We start from the raw sequence: 14,707 nt of genomic DNA, 5'->3' as shown, positions 1-14,707 counted from the left end.
AGGCCCAGTGTGAATTTATATATATAACACCAAGATAGTTGTCTACTAAGGGTAAAATATAGTCCTTGTAGTCCTAATCCAAACTTTAAAGGTTGCTCCTTGGATTTGTGAATCCATCAGTGCTCTTTATCAGGAATTTTCTTTTGAAAACGACATTTGTGGAGGATAAGTCCGTCTCTGTCTGACGGCGACTGGGTGGGGGTGGTGACCCCAGTCTGGCTGGCTGCATTGTGAGCTATGGGGGTCATAACGGAATTTCCTGAACTCCCTACAGGGTCTGCGATAGATTAACTAAACTCTGTGTGTGTGTGTGTGGGGGGGGGGGGGACACACGACATTTTTTAGACTTAGTGTCTCTACATTAATTGGAGCTCAGTAAAAGCAGCTGCTTTCGCTGTATAGTGTATCTGTGTCAATCAGTCCCGAGGTGAGAGTGAAATGCTCACATCCTGACCTTACCTCAAGGTAATTTTACTATGTTATGTATTATTCCATAAATCCTAGAAACTTGAGTGAAGGATCCTGTGTTATGACAGGATTTGTCAGCTATTGTACATAATTATATTTCATGTAGGCTAAAATTAGAACAATTCTGGGAAAAGAATCCATAACTCCAGAGAGTTTCCTGGATTGCAGTGAGGAATGTTGTGAAAGAAGTGGAAGATGTCTCCTAACTATTCCTCTCCCTCCCCGCCCCCCCCCCCATACCGCTTCCTCCCTCTCTTGTCCCCTCCTTCCCTTCCTATTCAGAGCGAGGACTCGGACGAGGATGAGCCTTGTGCCATCAGCGGCCGCTGGACATTCCAGAGGGACAGCAAGCGATGGTCCCGCATGGAGGAGCTGGAGGTTTTCTCCACCTTCCCTACAGACATGGCCCAAACCCCTTTCCCAAAGGACCAAGCATCCCAGAAGGGCAAGCTCACTCTGTGTGAAGGGAACAGCTCAGAGAGCGTGCTGACGGACCTCAGCGAGCAGCCCGAGGTGGGCTCCATCCACAGCGGCGGGAGTGGAGGAAGAGCAGAGGAGAAGAGCCACGGGGCTGCCTCGCTAAATGAAGCGGCGCCTACCGGTGCCACCCGGGCCAGCTCAGTAGCCAGCATGTGTTCGTCCTCGGGCACGGGGGGATCCGCGGGCCACAACGAGGACTCTCTGTCTGACGGGATGCCTCCGTCGCCCCTGGAGACGCTCCGGCACTTCACCTTCGATGTCAAGGCGGGGACGGTCGGAGGAAGTCTGGACAGGGGAGGAGGCAGTGGCAAAAGCACTCGCTCACGGGCCAAAAGCTTCCTGAAGAGGATGGAGAGCTTGCGACTTCGCAGCAGCACCTCCTCCAAGAGGAAGAAGAAGGCGGGGGGCGCCGGCGGAGGGAAAATAGAAATCAGCGGGCCTGTCATGAAACAGGGCTTTGATGACGACAAGATGAGGAGGCTGAACTGCGTGGACATCGCGAGCGTCAACCTCAACCACCACCACAGCCCCCCTCAGACGATGACCCTCAGCCGCAACCGCTCGGTGTCGTACTCCACGCAGACCAGCAACGGGAGCACCGGGAGCACCGGCAGCAGCCAGTCCGAAGCCAGCAGCGGCAGCGCGGTGAGCACGCCCAGTCCGGTGACCCGAGCCCGCAGCCACAGCACGGCGGCGGGCTCCAGTAAAAGAGGAGGGATGTATCTGGAGGGCTTCGACCCCTTTAGCCTCCTCCAACAGGAGCTGGATCGCCAGCCGCCCCTGCCCAAATCGGCACCGCCCATCCCCTGCCAGGCCAGCGACGGGCTGTCCGTCAATGAGCAGAACCGCAGGAACGACCGCGGCGTTCAAGGCAAACGCAGACCGGAGGAGGGAGAGGAGGAGGAAGAAGAGGAGGACGACGATAACGACGATGATGGGGGCATGATTTTCTTCTATTTGCCCGAAGGCCACAAGCCTGGAACTTTCCCCAAAGCCCTGCAGGATGGGGGCGTGCGCAGCAACAACAACAACAACGGCAACGACAACGGAAACTCGGTGGTCCTCAGGGGACGGCAGAGCAGGCGCCAGCGGCGCACCTCCTCAGGCTCGGTCGACAGCCGGCTGAGTTTCTACGACAACGTCCCCTACGCCGAAAGGGAGGAGGGAGACAACGAGGAGGGGGACGAACACAAGCTGGACGAGGTGCTCCAACACGTCACCGGCTTCGTCAACGCCTGGTCGGAGGCCGTGGCCGGCGAGGAGGAAGAGGAGGACGACGAGGAAGAGGGGGACTCGGATTCCGCGCTGGACTCTGCCTCGCCGTGCCCGTCCTCCCCGATGCAGAACAGGCTGGAAGAGACGGAGAACGGAAGTGACCAGGACAGCACAGGAAACCCCTTGGGCGACGGCGAGGATGGAATGAGGGAGAGACGGGACTCAGGCGTGGGAGCGTCTCTTACTCGGACCAGCAGGTCAGTAGAAACAAGCCAAACGCTCCTCTGACACGGGCTTTGAGAATATTAAAGAATTGCTCTCGTTTGACCATAAGAAACTGACAGTACACACTAAGCAGGATTACATTAAGAGGCTAGGTTCTCAGGAACGTCACCATGTCTCCACGGGTGACGGTTTCTACACTCTTAAGGAATTTACTAGCAGAATTACACTTGGTTTCTTTTAGGTAATCTCTTGATTGCTGTATGCATGCATCCCGGTTATCCCTACATGAATCACTGGACCACACGCAGTGTTTGTGTGCTCTGTGCTGTCACTGGCTTTCCTGCGCACACAGAAGCCTGACACAGATCCCAGAAGGTTAACTGCTCTTCCCGCTAATCGGCCTCTCCTCCTTCCGAGTTCTCAACCTGTGCCGTCCTCGCCCCTTTTCCAGGCCGCAGAAGCTCCGCTGGCCGAGCTTCCAGAACTCCCACCGGCCTAGCCTCGCCTCGGCGCAGCTCCAGATCAGCTGCCAGTCGGTGCTGCAGATGAATCTGCTGCAGAAGCTCTCCCTCCTGCAGCTCACCGCTCTCCTGGAGAAGCACACTCCAACAAACAAGCATGGCTTCAGCTGGTGAGTGGTTGAACTCGGGGTTTATGCGCGTCACTGGAGTCCCTGACTTGTTTTACTCCTATAGGCCGAACCCGCATTTGTTCCTGTAACTTCGGCCCCACCTCCCGGTCCCCCCCAAAAAATAATCCATTCCGCCCGCCTCCCAGTCCGGTCCATCTGCAAGTTGTTGTATGGTACTGTGACGGCTGTCCACAGAGGTTGGGTTTCACATTCTTTTCCCAGGCCCATAATTGCTGGGAAGGGGTGCACATTGTCTTCTTTTTAACGGTGCAATTATGGCCGTTCACACGCAAGGTGCTGTGCTTGAGGCACGAAAGGGCTCCCTCGCTCCCAATTCGCCTTTTCCAAAATGCCCTTTGAGCCAGAAGCCTTTATTTGCTGCCCCTAAGTATCCGCTCACACCTAATACTGTGATTGTGACAACTAGTTATATTTTCCCCCATGCTCTAACCTTATACAACCTGACATTTTGTTTCAAAAAGACATATTAAACCTGAAAGACAATTTTTAAAAATGATCATTAATGATTTCTCATCTCAGCTTTAAGTAGTTAAGTTTTGGCTTTTTTCTACTCATTTTAGCCTAACCTTATTTATCTTTGGGAATTTCACACATTTTGTTCGAGCCTTACTCCAGTGAAAGGTTATTATTTCTAAAGCGGACAGGTTGAACGCTCAAAAAGAATAAAATCACAGCTTTGAACTCTGTTCGGCCTTTTTGTTATTTGCTAAGGGCTAACGCTTTCTTGCTGCCTTGCAGCCTGAAAGACGAGACTAAACGTGAAAAAAAAATTACCGCTTTTAAATATTGTTTTACAACTCTGTACTTCCTCTGACTTTATGTTTTTCAGCTCACTGATACTGACAATAGTTTCATTTGAGCCTTCTTCCAAGAGCAACATGCCACACGACATCAGGGTGTCGTGTGGTCTAAATTTGCTCCCAGTTTGGAGCATATGATTTAGAAAAAGTCAGGACCGATGAAGCTGAAAAGCAGACGAAATCCGCTCACCCGCCGAATTGTTGATACATCTCTACAGAAAAACAGCAGGTGCCAGGGGGCCCAGATGTAGGCAACCAATAGTACATTTAAATCCAAAGCTCATTCCCCAGGCTACAATCCCAGTTTTCATATTTCAAGTTTTCTGATTGTCTGGTGGGGAAAAAGTGAACAAAAGCAGATAGAATTTTGTTCTTGTTTCTCTCTCGCTCGTGGCCATTCTTGCTCTGAAAACAGAAGGCGTCTTGACAGTCATATGACAGGTCAGGGTCTTTCTGAAAGACAGACTCTGATTGTTGGTCACTCGAGGCCCGTAAATATTCAGAATTCCGTCCAACTTCATAAAATGCTTCTTTTTTTTTTTTTTTTTAAAGAAAAAAAATTCCCAAACTCGGGTTCTCAGAAGTTCTCCAGAGTCTTGTGAGCTGGTCTTACAAAGACGCGCTTGTCCCGAGTCACGCACACGGGCACTTTGCTAAACACACTAAACACCCATGCCGAAACGCATGCAGAAACCTGTGGGCAGACTTGTGCGAAACGGGACGGCGGCGTACGTTTCGACGTTTGGGCAGCAGCGTTTGCGGTTAGACTTGCTGGGCAAGACCCAAAGAAAGTAAGAGGTGCAGAGCCCACCTCGTCCTCACCTGGTCTTTCTGGAGACGGACATCTACAGCCGATCACATCAAGCACCGAGGCATGCTTTTTGGGTTTATCTCTCTAAAAAAAAAACATTTTGGGTGGGGGGGGTGGGTCCTTCAAACTTGAACCTGACATGAAAATATGAACTCCTTGAAGATTACAGCTGCATTCTTTTCGTTTCTTGTTTGTGTCGCAGGGCTGTGCCGAAGTTCATGAAGCGAATCAAAGTGCGCGACTACAAAGACCGGAACGTGTTCGGCGTGCCGCTCCAAGTCATCGTCCAGCGGACCGGCCAGCCCCTCCCTCAAGGGATTCAGCAGGCCATGCGCTATCTGCGCAATCAGTGTCTTGACCAGGTAACTCTACTCGCGCAGATGTCCGCACGTAAACAGATTTGGGCAAATGGCATAAAAACGTTCCTTCCGATCGCTGTTTTCATTGCCTATCAATGGCTTTTTTTCTCACGTTGTAAACACACGTTGACTTGCAAGAAGCATTCATACTCTTGTATAACGTGACAAATTGTGAAAAAGTGCAAGGGCTATAAATATTTTAGCTTTGAGTGCGGTAAGCTGCTGTTTTTTTGTTTTAGTAACAGATAAAAAGGGTGTGTGTACGTTCACGAGGGGCAGAATGGGCGTGTGTGTGTGTGTGTGTGTGTGGAAATTGGCTGTTAAAGCGGCACAAAAATAGAGAGGAGAACGATGGCTTTCTTCTCAAATCCAGACAAGGCGCCTCTGTTCGGAGGTGACGGAAGCTGGCGGAAAATATTCCGCCTGGACGTTTAGTCCCCGTTTTTTCTCCCGAGCGCCTTTTTCTTACATTGTTTTCGTACAAGAGTGCATTCCAAGTGTCGTGGGAGCTTCTTGCAAATACAGTTAACAAGCTCTGTCGTGATGTAACTCCAATTAGCTGTAAGCCTTTAATTAGCTTTTGAGTCGACGATGGGAGTTTTTTATTTTTTTGTTTTTGTTCTTTTACAAAACAAATTGATTCAAACGTCTCGCATGAATCACTGCACACATGAAGCGCTATAGAGACCCCTAATTATTGCGGCAAAAACATTACATCTACCTTAATACCAAGACTGATAAGGAATTTGCTCTTCAGTTTTTCTTTGTGTGCAATGTTTTCTTACCGTTTAATTGTTTTTTTAAGTCACAACCACAACTTTCCCACAAAGTACAACCTTTTGGCAACCTCAGCACCATTCCCCTTTATACCCTCAAATAAAATCCAGTGCAACCAATTAGGGGCTCATCCTTTCTGATTTTTTTTTTTGTTTTGTTTGTTTGTTTTGCTGAGTGTCTGATGTTCCTCTGTCTGCCTTTGCCCCGCCTCCTCCCAGGTGGGCCTTTTCAGGAAGTCTGGAGTGAAATCTCGCATCCAAGCTCTTCGCCAAATGAACGAGGCTAGCGGCGCGGATGGCGGCGGGGTCAACTACGAGGGCCAGTCGGCCTACGACGTCGCTGACATGCTGAAGCAGTATTTCAGAGACTTGCCCGAACCGCTGCTCACCAGCAAGCTGTCCGAGACCTTCCTGCAGATTTACCAATGTAAGAAAACTATAACAAAAAAAATATTAAAAAAATTGGCCTTATGCAAGCATCTCATAATAGATGTAATGCGTACACACAGGAGCAAATAGTTTTGCTCCTGTGTGTACGCATTACATCGATGATGACGGTCTTCCAACCTTCGGTCCCTGCTGCACTACGCGGTGTTTAAATTGTTTCAGGCTAAATAAGTCCTGTGCATAATAGATGTTAAATGGACATGCTGTGCCTTACATAACACACCGGTCCCACAATAGCTCATACTCTGCAGCCGAAGTGGCTCCTTACACAATGCCCTTATTGGATTAACCAGCTTGTGCATAAAAAAAGATGACATGATGCAGCATGACGGCGGGTAATAGTATTAATAAGAAGCCGTGACAAATGCTTCCTCCTCCTCCTCCTCCTCCCGGCAGATATGCCCAAGGAGCTCCGTCTTCAGGCGACCCGCGCCGCTGTGCTGCTGCTGCCGGATGAGAACCGGGAGGCGCTGCGCACGCTGCTGTGCCTGCTCAGCGACGTGACGGCGAGCGTGGCCGAGAACCAGATGACGCCCACCAACCTGGCCGTGTGCCTGGCGCCGTCGCTCTTCCACCTCAACACCCTGCGCCGCAAGGAGAGCTCCTCCCCCAGGTGTGTGAGAGTCCGGCCCGTCTAAGCAGTCGGTTTGAAAGTCAGATCTATTGCTGGTCATTTCGCTGGGATATTAAACAGCGTCGGAAAACACCAGAGCCAGTTTCTCCGGGCTCTAGAAAAGATCGGTATGCAAAATCATTAAAAAGAAAGTTAGTAACAACTATTTTACTTCTTGTTTTTTTTTTTCATTATGTCTTGCCTCAGCAGCTTAGGCAGATGGTATGGTGGGTCGAGTTGCCATGCAGTGTCAGGTCAGATTAGGCTGAAAATCACATTTTCCTCCCATTCTGCAGCAGATGATCTAAAAGGCACAACAGGCCCTATTAAAATGACTGTGACGATCAAGACAAATAGTAGTTACATTAATAAGTTCATCATTTTAACAACTTGTTGTGGAAACTTTTAATGTTGTGGCATCCTTTGCTTGGAGACGCTCTAAATTAATCATCCAGAGATCGGTTTTCAGCTGTGGTCTGTGATTGGCAGGTCTAATGGTACAAAATGTGGTGTTTATTTATTTTTTACTTTTTAACGATTCAAATCTAACGCATGCCAACATTTTTGTATATAAATATATAATCCAACAGCATGTTCTTTGATTAACTGGTTTTAGTTTAATAGACCTCGGATAACAGTTTTGGCCACTTGCTTTGATGCATAAATGGAAATAATGTTTTCATTCTTCAGTTTCTGTCTGATTCTAAAGTACTACTATCTATTTGCTATTTGAGTTGCTGTTTTTTTTTTACTTTTTAAAGAAAAAAAAAGCCGAGGATTCTGGTAGGGATCTTATTGCACGTGATTGACATGGCCCCTGCTTTTCTTTTTTTATGTTGCATAACATGTAGCATGCAGGACATTTTAAAAACAGGAAGAGGCCACTTCAGAGCCACAAAAGGGTAGGATGCTGTGGATGGAGGGCAGAGTTGAAAAGAAAATGGAAAAAGGTTGCATAAACACCTCAGCCTACTTAGACATTGTTCCACAGACAGGGATTGTTTGTGAGGGTTCATCAGCTGTGAACAGTTTGGCCCTTTGTTTTCAAGCTGTCATGATGGCTAAATCTTCTCTCTCTCTCTCTTCTCTCTCTCTCTCTCTCTCTCTCTCTGTCCTGGCCTGTGACAGGGTGATGAACCGGAAGCAGATGCTGGGAAAACCTGACCAGAGGGACCTGAACGAGAACCTGGCTGCCACTCACGGACTGGCACACATGATCCAGGAGTGCAGGAAACTCTTTAGGGTCAGTTCTCAACAGCAATAGGAAATAAACTTGCTTTTGATGTAAAAAATAAACTAAAAATAAAAAAATAACACAAAGTAGTAAAACCTTGGATGGGACCTTTTCAGGACAGAGTGCAGTTTGACAGCATTATGGTGTTTTGAGATGTATGTTGCACTTCACTCCTTGTCACTGTCCAGAGAACTCCACAAGTCTCTCTTTTTTTTTTTAAGATCTGGTCATCTTTTATTGCTCTTAGCTTATCAGCGAGAGAAATAAAATGTCCAAATCCAAATGCATTTCATAATAACCTTGCATATTTACCAGATGGGTCCAGCTTCAAGTCTTTAGAGCGCAAGTGTGAGTCAGGTCTAAGGTCTTTGTTCTTGCAACTTACGTGAGACTGGAGTCTAGGTCGCAGATGGCGTCCCAATGCCCGTTCGCTGTCGCATGTCTTTTGTCCGCACATTTGTTGTGTAAACACACTCCCAGTTGTACAACTCGTGTTTGCCATTCAGCGCTGACGCCGTGCGAGCGGCGCGGTGACGAATGTTCCCGGCTGACTCCATCCTGCAGGATTTATTTCAGTTTATCCCCACGCAATTATTTGTACAGCGCATACCACTGAGCACCATGTGTTCTCTCGACAAGGTCTGAAGGGAAAGGACACACGAACCCCACCAGAGCAACATGTGGGATGTAGGCGGCTCTGCCTCGTCCACTCATCTCACACACGTAAAAGCCAAAGGGCACGTACACTGCGAGCCATTGCTATCATTCAAGGCTTGATTTGATTGCGGTCAGACTTCCTGCCTTCCCGTCACGCTCATATCCAGCAAGTAAACTCAATAAAGCCCCTAAATGATCCTCTTTGATTAGATTTGCATTTCCTCAAGAGGATGGGGGGGGGGGGGGAATGTATTTATCTTGATATGAGCGAAACTTTCAGATGGCCTTAAATATCTACATTGACAAGATTCTTTTTGAGGAGGGAAGAGATAAACTACAAGAAATGAGCTGCACAAGCCTAGAAACAGAACTGAATCAAACCCTATTAAGGGAGCACTTAGTATAGTTTCCGATAAACCCCGGGAGATAGTTACAATAAGAGGCCGTTCTCTTCTCCAGATCTGTAAGATTTGACTTGTTCGGGCAAAAGCTTATTTTGGCCTCTCACAAGTACAACTGTGGAGTGGAACAAGATCTATTGCTACCTCGTGCTTCGTGATGACCTTCTGGATTCTCCCCCCCCCAGATCCCCGAGGAGATGAACCGCTGCAGGAACTCGTACGTGGAGCAGGCCCTGCTGCCGCAGCGCTTCGAGGAGCTGACCGGCGAAGAGGCGGGGCGGGGAGGCTACAGGGCCTGCCTCCAGGACAGCTTGGACCTGCTCCTGAAGGAGGCCAAAGACAAGTTCAAAGGTTACGACAGCTGCTCCACGCCTGAGCACGCAGAGCTGGCCTGCAGGAAGGTGGGTCCGCCTCGACTGCACTGCCGGCTAACGGAATCAGTGAGAACGAGAAAAGATGGGTCCGTCTATCTGCGGGGCCGTCTCTGTTTCCTGCCGTTTTTCATGTTCGCCTTGCGTCTCTAAATAGTGAGTGGAAAAACGGCACTTGGGGTTTCCTGTCTAGAAAGGCATCCGTGTGAAAACGCCGGCGCTCTTGGCTTCTCACTCCCGTCCCTCCTGCTCTGGACTCTGTCCCAGAATGACATCAGCTTCATCTCGCAGCACACAAACACGGCTTCTCCTTTCTCCCAGGCGTACATTTCCTGTGCTGAACGTGCTTAAGGGCCTGGGTAGAGTTATCTGTCCTGTTTGGAAGTCACAGCAGCACAGAGGCCGTGGGTTTCAACGTCACATGCTGGAATGAAGCAGCTGACTAAGCCAAAGGAGTTTCATTTAAAGGGGACATATCAGGCAAAATCCACTTTTTTAAACCCTTAAATACATTGTTCTGTGTTCTTGGAGTCTCTAGGTGTGCAGAAATGTGCACGTATTTTGTCCTGCTGCTGCATAGATATCTTTGTATTCTTTTTGGGTCATATTATTCAAACTGCATTTTGTATTACATTTTAGTATTTGCTACGGAAAGCTAAACAAGGTCATGGACTTCCAGCTTACCACTCTTGCGAATCCGCCATTTTAATTTCTCTGAGTGGAAAGGAAGTACCTACCGTAACCCTGTCCAGTAAGCAACACACCCAACGAGCGGTGATATGAGGCAGAACACGATCATTTCTGCTCAGCAATGAGATGAAGTGGCTCTTTTAGCACCTAATCTGCACAGCGACAGCAGCTGCTCTTTTTTGATACCGCGGCTCTAGGGAAACTCCATAGGGAGAGGTGGCATTGCAGAGAAGACAAGCGTCTTTCTTCTGAGTTGGAAAAATAGCACCAGAAAACAACTAGTATTTATAACATATGATAACTCCGTAGTGCCATAGTTAAGATTTCATCATATACATGCCTATAGTTGACTTTGGAGGACTTAAACAATCATAAGTTAGAACCTTTTTAAAGAGACCGCACTAAAACGACGCTCTCTCAGACGAACCTCAGAACAGGATTAATAAAAAAGGGGGAATGTCGGGTTAAATTAACGAGGAATTCAGACTGAAGCATTCCACTTATAGAGACCACAGCTGAATGATTTCAATGTGAAAAAGAAGAGCTGAAAAGCACGATATGTCCCCTTCAAATTACGGCTGGATTTCCACTCTAAACCTTTTACCATGTTTTGTAACAACCACAAACTTCAATTTTATGTAGATTAGAAGATTTTCAGTGATTGACCAACCCAAATTAGCACAAAGTAGAGCAGTGAACGGAAAGTGATTCAGCGTTTTCTAAACTGTATACAAATATTTTAAAAAGTGTGCTTTGTAGTTATTTCCCATCCCCTTTGCTCTCAATCCAACATCCAATAATTGGATGAGTATAGCACAAGCGGACACCCAAAGCTGCAGATTAGGTAAAGGGAGCATTGATCCATTAACTCGGTAGGACCCAGAGCTACAAAGTGTAATCATGTGGTACAGACAAAGTCCATACCTTGATAAAATTCAGAATCTGTGGCAAGACTTCAATATCAATGTCACAGACTCTCTCCATCCAGTAGGGATCAGCTTGAGCGCAAAGAATGAATGAGCAAAAACCGACAGTCAAGCACCAAAAGAGTTGCAGCTATAAGCGTGGGGAGGGATGTTTTTATAAAATATTCCTTCAGGGAGGCTCGATACAAATGGACTCCTACTTTTATTTTGTTTAAAAAAATGGAAAGCCATGTATCATTTTCTGTCCACTTTAATGGTATGCTCTTCGTGTTGATCTGCCACATAAAATACAGTCAAATATTTTGTAGTCTGCGATTGTAACATGATGGTAAATTGACCTTTTGCAAGGCACTGCGTCTATGGTAATAACTAGATCTCTGACAAGACGCATAAAAGTCTTGATAGAAAACCGAGAACGAATGGGTGTAATGTCATCGGGCCTTTCTGTCCTACCCTGTAGGTGCACGATGGATATCCACTGAGACTCTGGAAAGTGACCGTAGAGATTCCTGCGAGTCCTGATGAGGTTCTGACACGAGTACTGCGAGAGCAGGGGCACTGGGACGAGGACCTGCTGGAAAGCAGAGTAGTGGAGACCCTGGATGAGCGGACAGAGATCTACCAGTACATCCGGAACGCCATGGCGCCGCATCCCACCAGAGACCACCTAGTGCTAAGGTAGACGCATTTTCTTCTACCCTCAGGCTTTCTTGTGTGTGTGTGTCTGTGTGTCCCCAACCTACTTTAGTTTAATGCTGTGCGTTGATCCAAAATATCTTCATGGATTTTAACAGGACATGGATCACGGACCTCCCGAAGGGTGCGTGTGCGCTCGTATCTACGTCTGTGGACCATGAAGGGGTGCCGGTTGTCGGTGTGCGCGCCAATGTGCTCACTTCACGCTACTACGTAGAACCCTGTGGAGCCAACAAATCCAGACTGACACACATTTCCCGAATTGACCTCAGGTTGGTGGATTACACAGGACCCAGGACGAATGTAGCTAGAGACGCACCAATCGATTCGAGAATGGAATCAGACACTTTTCCGTTGATTCGCCGTCAAAGGCGGAATCCATTAAATGCATGAAAATTAAGCGCTCCCACCATTTTTGGTTCAAAAACTAATTCACCAACATGTACTTTAAATTACTTTCTGAGCTCAGTAAGAAGCAGAACTTTTACTGACGTGAGCGTTGATACACAAAGGGCATAACTTTAAAATATCTTTACTTTCTTATGTATTCAAAACTACTACCCCTATCAAGGAACATGGAGCAGATTCATTCCTGTTTTATGTGTCAGAGGCAATTGGTAAAAAAAAAAAAATCTATGGACTGGACTTTCAAAGAAAACCCCAAAATCAGCCAGTGAAAAACCTGATTGGTGCATCTCTGATTATAGCGAGCCTCTGACCAACCATGCAACCATTTCGACCGTAACGCCAGATCTTTTTTCTGTATTCCAGGGGCCGTTTTCCAGAGTGGTACAACAAGCTCCATGGACAGCTGTGTGCCGCCGAGGTGGCGCGAATAAGAGACTCCTTTACCGTTTCCATGGATAAATAAGCAGGCAAGCGTGCAATTCGGACCACACCGGATTCTTGGACTGCAACAAAGCTTTTGGGTGGGGTCGAATCGTCGTCACGTTTGCAATGAAAGGACAAAGTCTGGAGCCTGGACTCAAGGACTTGTTTGTCCCGTGTCAAAACAGACTCACTTAACTGGTCGCGTTGGGAGTGCCGAGAGGACTCGCACACAGGTTTACCTCTACTTGGGGACGTATGGTCGTATGATACGGGACGCGTGGTTTAGACTTTATCTAAAGGGATGATACTGCTTCTGAGAAGCAAAGAAGACTCCAGGTATGCGCGAGCTTGTGCGTGAAGGTGTGTGAAAAGCAACAAACGGCGAACGCACATTGGTTTACAGGCAGAGGAAAGCGTGTACATATAACATACTCCGATCAAACGAGCAGCCGTCCGCCCCATGTTACCTCTGACCAACTTTTCTGTTACGGCGAAGCGCAGGAGGACCCGTAGACGGCATTATAGAGAGCTGGTGAATGAATCTGTGGGTGAGGATAGATGCAAATCCACGGACTGAGTGGGAACAATAGACAGGATATGGTGAGATGACAGGTGGGCGACTGCACGCAGGGTTTTAGTGTTTAGTGGTAGAGACAGAGGAGGACTGGTGGCTGGCTCACCAAAATGAAAGGACTGATCAGTCGGGGGGGGGGGGGGGGGGGGGCTCATTTACTGACAGGTAAAAGTCACTCCAATCCCTCCAGAAGGATTTGAGTGAGTCATGGGTTTTATATGGAAGCCGATTTCTGTTTGCCAACATCCAAAAGACGGGTTTAGTCTCCATGCTAGTGCCAAAAGCCAGCTCTTTCAGTGACTTGAAATAGAAAATCGCAGAAAGAAAGAAAGAATGAAAGAAAGAAAGAAAAACCCAGATTCAACGGACCAAATAAAGAAAAGAGCTGAAAGCTAATCCTAGAAGGTGGTGGACGTTCGTTTTCGTCTCAAACGCAGCACAGTTCACGGCTTATTTTGTATTTGTTGTTTGCAATTCATTCCTATTACAAGTATATTGAAAACTACACGTATTGCAACTTCTTCGTGCACAAGAGAACAGAAGACACGATGCACTGCTCGAACCCGCAACAGAAACCTCCGGCTACAAGAAAAGATGAGAGCGAGAGAGAGAGAAAAAAAAAGTCCTTTTATAAAGGTGGGGATTTTACAGGTTTTACTGTAAAGAAGAGGGGAGGCTGAATGTGTTTTTCTAAAGAAGGATAAAAATCTTTTTTTTTTTTTTTTTGCGCAAGCGTCATTCTCTCTATTATCTCGCAGTGTTTAAATAGTAATTATAGAGATTTAGGTCCACGTAACGCCTTCCAGCTTCGACGCTCTTCGATCGGAGGCCGTCCGTGTTGTTCAAGTCGAGTGTGTAATTAATTCACTAAGCCATTTGTTTGTATCCTATGAGTTTGTACCTGTAACAGTGTCTCTGCCAAACAATAACGCATGACAATGACAGTTAATTTAAAGCAAATATATTTATACCTCAGACATATGTTTGTTTTTGTATCATTTTTATGTTATTTTATTGTACATGGTAAGCTTTGTGTTACAGAAATGTGTTTTATCTTTTTTATTAATATTATTTCTGTACAGGTTAATCAAAGTGCACTATTAAATGTATTAAAAATAATACCTTTGTAGGCAGTTTCATTTCCACAACAAGATTATGAAATCTTTTTTTTTTTTTAAACGTATCCTGTCTGGCTGTGTAGCAGTAAGAATTGTTGTCTTAATGCCAAAGAGACCCCAATAGATTTACTTTCACAAGAGGAGCATTACTGCCTTTCGCTACAGTGCTCCGCTTGATATGTATGGAACCAAAACTTCATTAGATATTATTTTAGGACTATTTCAAATTCAATGGACACAGAAATGTAAATGTGAAAAAGAAAGATGGGAAGAGAGAAAGGAGAGGCAAAACATTAAAAGGGAGAAAAAGTGACAAAAATAGAGCAGAGGAAAATGAGAGAGTACAAGTTAACATCCTTGGAG

General features: G+C 46.8%; 1 protein-coding gene across 4 annotated transcripts in view; it reads left to right on the top strand.

The window, feature by feature from the left end:
- dlc1 (DLC1 Rho GTPase activating protein) overlaps positions 1-14,345 on the top strand; it is a 116,476-nt gene extending 102,131 nt beyond the window's left edge. For all 4 annotated transcript variants that reach the window (XM_012865493.3, XM_012865496.3, XM_012865497.3 and 1 more), the window contains 10 exons: positions 751-2,420; positions 2,840-3,019; positions 4,854-5,013; positions 6,006-6,213; positions 6,630-6,846; positions 7,975-8,089; positions 9,324-9,539; positions 11,586-11,803; positions 11,920-12,093; positions 12,593-14,345. In XM_012865493.3, the coding sequence (XP_012720947.3) occupies positions 751-2,420; positions 2,840-3,019; positions 4,854-5,013; positions 6,006-6,213; positions 6,630-6,846; positions 7,975-8,089; positions 9,324-9,539; positions 11,586-11,803; positions 11,920-12,093; positions 12,593-12,692 (3,258 nt within the window). In that variant the 3' untranslated portion in view covers positions 12,693-14,345. The remainder of the gene's footprint in view (positions 1-750; positions 2,421-2,839; positions 3,020-4,853; positions 5,014-6,005; positions 6,214-6,629; positions 6,847-7,974; positions 8,090-9,323; positions 9,540-11,585; positions 11,804-11,919; positions 12,094-12,592) is intronic.
- Positions 14,346-14,707: the final 362 nt, after the last annotated feature.

Source organism: Fundulus heteroclitus, chromosome 5 (genome assembly GCF_011125445.2).
Source record: "Fundulus heteroclitus isolate FHET01 chromosome 5, MU-UCD_Fhet_4.1, whole genome shotgun sequence".
NCBI classification, from domain to species: Eukaryota; Metazoa; Chordata; class Actinopteri; order Cyprinodontiformes; family Fundulidae; genus Fundulus; species Fundulus heteroclitus.
This window is presented reverse-complemented; position numbering and strand designations above follow the sequence as displayed.